We start from the raw sequence: 5,343 nt of genomic DNA, 5'->3' as shown, positions 1-5,343 counted from the left end.
TAAACCATTATGAGACCAAGAAATTAGCTAGTAATTTATTGATAGAAAAGGTCAAGGAAATAATCGTAAAAACCATGAAAACATAAACCCCACTGACTTACCTTATAAATAAATCACTTCTACTCTTGCATAAGCTAAGTGTTTTGAACATAGCGTTTAATGAGCTTTGTGCACACGCACATCCTTCAAATTACTTGACTCCAGGAAGGGTACAGAGCAAATTCTATGACAATGTTTAAACATTGACAACATGTCTCTGCTTATCTGTGTAATCAGCATAACGCTGCGGATGAAATTCAAAGTCAAATTTCATATACTTGATTGTTCAGAGGAATAGTTTCACACTTAAAGGTTCAATGCCAGTAACGTATTGGCTGCGCAGCACTAACTCCCGTCAAATCCACTCCAAAACAACAAGAAAGGGGGGGGGAATAGACATACGCACATTCACAAACACACTCATACCACTCGCACAAGAGGTCCAGGGCTGCAGCAGGTTTTTTTGCACACATGGCACAGCGTCGAACACACACACCCTGCCCTGCCGTTAGAAAATCTTGGACTCTCTTTAACAGACGTCAATCAACAGTAATAAATAAATTTTATCTTTAGAAGGCTTTGTTGGGCAGGAAGAAAAAATGAAAAAATAAAATGCCATCCTCCTTGAATCCATTACTTTACAGGACCAACGTTCCTGTCTTCTGTCTGCTAACAGACTAGACTGTTAGCAGAAATATTTTCAGACCACAGAGGCCTCACAATTAATGCTACATGAACCAAAGTTTCTAACAAATTGAAAAGGAGGGGGGGGGAGGAAGAGGAAGAAGAAAGCAGCATCCTGTAGGTCAAGTTTCTCGAGAAAACCTCAACTCCTCAGGGTCAGGGTCTTTGGGAAGACTGATCTGAATCAGCATAATCCCACCAATATCAATATCCATCCTGACATCAGCTCTTAGCAGTATTGGGATCAGTGCGTTTAAAAGGAGAAAGACAGGGTGTGACATGGAAAGCAGCTCGTCGGTGATGCACAGGGTGTCATGACAGCATAGTAAGAAGTCTTCAGTGCATCGGCCTCTAAACTCCCTCCTCTTCGTGCTGGTTGTCCTTATAGATATCTCTGACCAGCAGCACTCGAGTCAGGAGCCTAGCCAAAGCGCTCTTCTCTAGAGGCGTCGAGCTGAACCACAGCGGACTGTCCAAGGAAGCAGAGACCTCTGGCTTCATGTACAAAAAATCGGTCCTCTGTCTCACAGACTCTGGGCTGAGAAGAGAGGAAGAGAGATGATGTCAGATCCCATTGGGTCCATTTAATAGGAATAGAGATTCAGTGATCATTAGAAACCTGGCTGATACCAAAAAGACAATTATTTAAAACAAACACACACACACACAAAATCAGTAGCTTTAACAAGTAATTTCAGGAAACACAGCATGTAATGTATAAAAAAAATAGATACTCATTTAGAGGCTGACTAAAGATTTAAAACAAAAGTGTTATTACATTTTTATCATCATTAACTTAGAGTGATGTCAAAAATGATCTAAATGCAAAATGAGCAACTGGTCAACAATTAAATATATAACATCTATGGATAGATGGATAGATAGCCTATATCGCTATTTACACTTAATGCAAATAGCCGCTGCCTTAAAAACAAAAAAAAACCATCTAAATGTTGAACATGCAAATAAATTTTATTTCTGTATGTTGCTTTGACGAAGTGAAGAAAGTGTCAGCGAAGGTTGGAGAACCCGTCACTCTAAACCCTGATGTTGAAACATTTGATGTTGAATCAGGACATTTGTAACTAAAAACTGTCACATAAAGCCGACTCAGGAACTACTAGTATTAATGAGAGATCACAAACACCACAGATACAGACTTTGGACTTTTTCAACTACAGATCATCAACAAAGAACGGACCAGATACAGGAGATTCAATGCGACTGATTCTGGGGAGTAGAATAACATTTATTATAATAACTAGGATATGTATTCTTTTTTTTAACAAACAGGCATTTTCTACACATTTTTAGATTAAAAAAATAAAATAAAATAAAAAATAAAAACACAAATAGGTGGTGGAAACCTGTATCTTAAGTCATTCATTGAATCATTTATTTGAAATGATTCATTCAAATGGCTGATTCATTTAGAAAGGAAACAAGTGACATCAATGTCTTTATGAATAAATCATAGAATCATTGACTCACTCGATTCATTCAAAGATTCATTCACTGCAATGTTGCTCTGAGACACACAAATGAGTCTCTTTGTTAGGAACTATTTTAGCTGGTGAAAGAAAATTGTGTCTAAAATAAAACTTACTCTGTATTAACTTCATATTTGTTGAACTGTTGAATAAAATTGATATCACATTTAAATGCAAAATGAGCAACTGGGCAACAATTAAATATACAATATCTACGGATAAGATCAATTAAATACATAATTGTAAAAAAAAAATTATAATAATAGGAAAATAATTTTTTTTATAATAAAACAATTATGCTCTCCACTGCATAATAATTAGATATACACTACTGCTGAAACGTTTCGGGTCAGTACGATTTTTTTTTATGTTTTGAAAAGTATCTTATGCTCACCAAGTATGCATTTAAAAAAATGCAGTGAAATATTACAGGCACAGCTCTTCACAGTCAGTTTTATATGTCCTCATATTACAAGTGTCAACACCATGATTCAGGATGTGAACAGCAAATGTTATAATCATTGGACACTGCTTAGTTTAGAACAATTTGAATTAGCTCATCATGGTCTTGGGTTGTGCTTTCCCACCAAAATAGTGCTGGTGCTTGGCCAGGGGATCGGCAAACCTCTTTTACATGAAGTTCTTCAAATGCATGACAAACAAGACATTTTTATACATTACTCACCACTTCAAAAGGTAAAGCTCATACAGTCTGCACTCATGTTTCTTAACAGGACAGTGAGCAGATCCTCCTGAACCACTGTCCGCCTCAAAGTTTGAGTCGCAGTCGTCTTTACGCCTCCTCTTACTTCCTGATTGCTCTATGGAAGAAGAGACAAGGTTCATCATCAAGTACAGAACAGACAAAACAAGACAAAACAGCTCAAACAGAAATGTATTACTAAACACAAAAGCATGACAATAAAATTGGTTGCAGAATAATAGCAATACTAATGAATAATGTATGAATTATGCCATGTATAATGCTTCAGATGAACACACCGTGCTGCTCCTGTGAGATGGAGGGGATGCGTATACAGACGGTGGTCTCGTGGCTGTGTGGTTTGGAACTGCTTGGGCCGTAGACATTTCCAAACGAGAGGCGTAAGTGCTGTTCAGTGGTGCGGAGACCAAAGTATTTGGTGTTGAGATAAAGGAGAGATCTCAGCAGGACAGAGGGCATCTGCTCCCCAATCTGCCCACTGCTCCACAGATGCTGCTCTTCAACACGACCCCACCGAGAACCTCAACAGAAAACCACTCACAGTTACAAACTGACATTTAGAATCAGCAACAAAATTAGACAACATTCGAAATCAGGCTAAAGAAAGATACTTTATGTCCTCATAGTTGGATTGAGTCAACAGCTCTTCAGAATGTGAACAGCAAGTTATAATCACTGGACATTTCAAAACGTCAGTCACATTACAATAATCTCTTCACACTTTTAAACATATTAGTGCTTTTACCATCAGGAAGGACACTGGGTTGCCAGTCTTTGAGGAGCTTGTTCAGTTCTTCCCCAAACATGTGGTACTCCGGGTCACCAAAGAGGTCATCCGTCCTTCCTTTATCTTGTAAATGCTACAAAACAAAATATTGGAACACAAATAATACAACACCTTGATTGCAAGACAAATGCTTTTAATAACAGGTGACTGGTCAGTCTCCAATAAGCAGTCTGATTTGTCCTCATAGCAAAAGCATCAACAGCATGTTTCAGGATGTGAACAGCAAATGATATAATCACTGGACACTACTTGGACCAGGAGAGCTCAAGCGAAGACCTAGTTTGCATTAGAGTTTAGTTTTAAATAGAGCTTAACTACTTAATCATAGTCTCTGTAGTTCTCCTTTTCAATTGGTGGGAACTTTAGTGTTGAACTAGGAGTAAGATGTTGGGATGCCCAATATATATTGGTACCATATTAGCAGGGGTGCGCACAAGCTTTTCTTGTCTGGTTCTTATGAGAGCACCTGGAAATTTGGTTTGGTGCTCCCACGGCACAGTGTGACTCATCAAATGTAACTATAAAAATAAAATCATTAATAATAGTTATACTTTTTTTTTGTTAGTTTATTTTTAAAACAAAACACAATAAAAAATTGTGATAATACTATTATATTTTAAAATAAAAAATGAATATTCTATCAAATAATTGCATTTTTATTTTACACTTAAATTCAATACTAATATTTACATTTAAATTTTTCTTCTTTTTACTTTATGAATTTTCATATTTTTCAAACCTAAAATCAGTGAACTTTTATTTTGGCGAAGTGTGTCAGTGAATGAAATGTCACAGTTTTGTGTTTTGCTCTGTAATCGGTAGCGCATAGCCTAGATTTATGCTTTCAGTTCAAATGGAATTCTTATAAAGTATTACAGTTTGTCAATCTAAAAGTGTGAATGTCCATTAACAGCTTTCAGCCATGTTGGTACGCAAATGAGCAGTCTGAACTTATTTACCCAGAGTATTTTTTATTTTGATTGCGTATGCGCAGTTGTGCACCACTTATGTGCACCTCTGCATATTAATCACACATATAAGCTTTTTTAGTTATCGGCATCGGCCAACATTGGATATTTAATTGAGCATGCTTATTTACCTTCTTTTTACATTTATATTCTTTATCATCTAACACTTAATCAAATTTTATCTTTAAAATCACAAATATAATACTTTTAATAAATTACATGTAATTTGTACATTTTAGCAAACCTCAATTAATATCAATTTTCATACTGTACACTGTAATGCTGTAATTCTTAAATTTAGTATAGTTTTAGTAGTACAGTTTAGTACAGGGGTGTCCAAACTCGGTCCCGGAGGGCCGATGTCCTGTAGAGTTTTGCTCCAACTTGCCTCAACACACCTGCCTGGAAGTTTCTAATATGCCTAGTAAGAGCTTGATTAGCTGGTTCAGGTGTGTTTGATTAGTGTTGGAGCTAAACTCTGCAGGACACCGGCCCTCCAGGACCAAGTTTGGGCACCCCTGGTTTAATAATTAAAATGATAGATTGTAGTTTTTAGTGTTTTATTTTGAAATGTATTATTTCAACAACAAAAATTTTTTTTTTTAGAATAATAATAATAATAATTATTATATATATATATATATATATATA

General features: G+C 36.2%; 1 protein-coding gene across 2 annotated transcripts in view; it reads right to left on the bottom strand.

Annotated features, from left to right (window-relative positions):
• Window positions 1-657: 657 nt before the first annotated feature.
• LOC107569087 (zinc finger MYM-type protein 2-like) overlaps window positions 658-5,343 on the bottom strand; it is a 26,099-nt gene continuing 21,413 nt past the window's right edge. For both annotated transcript variants that reach the window (XM_016255092.1, XM_016255085.1), the window contains exons 20-23: window positions 3,683-3,797; window positions 3,216-3,458; window positions 2,899-3,034; window positions 658-1,261 (exon numbers count right to left, since the gene is read on the bottom strand). In XM_016255092.1, coding sequence (XP_016110578.1) covers window positions 1,075-1,261; window positions 2,899-3,034; window positions 3,216-3,458; window positions 3,683-3,797 — 681 coding nt within the window. In that variant the 3' untranslated portion in view covers window positions 658-1,074. The remainder of the gene's footprint in view (window positions 1,262-2,898; window positions 3,035-3,215; window positions 3,459-3,682; window positions 3,798-5,343) is intronic.

The sequence above is a fragment of the Sinocyclocheilus grahami genome, unplaced genomic scaffold (genome assembly GCF_001515645.1).
Source record: "Sinocyclocheilus grahami isolate Dianchi unplaced genomic scaffold, SAMN03320097.WGS_v1.1 scaffold28.1, whole genome shotgun sequence".
Lineage (NCBI taxonomy): Eukaryota > Metazoa > Chordata > Actinopteri > Cypriniformes > Cyprinidae > Sinocyclocheilus > Sinocyclocheilus grahami.
Note: the sequence above shows the minus strand (reverse complement) of the source record. Positions and strands in the feature narration are given on the sequence as shown.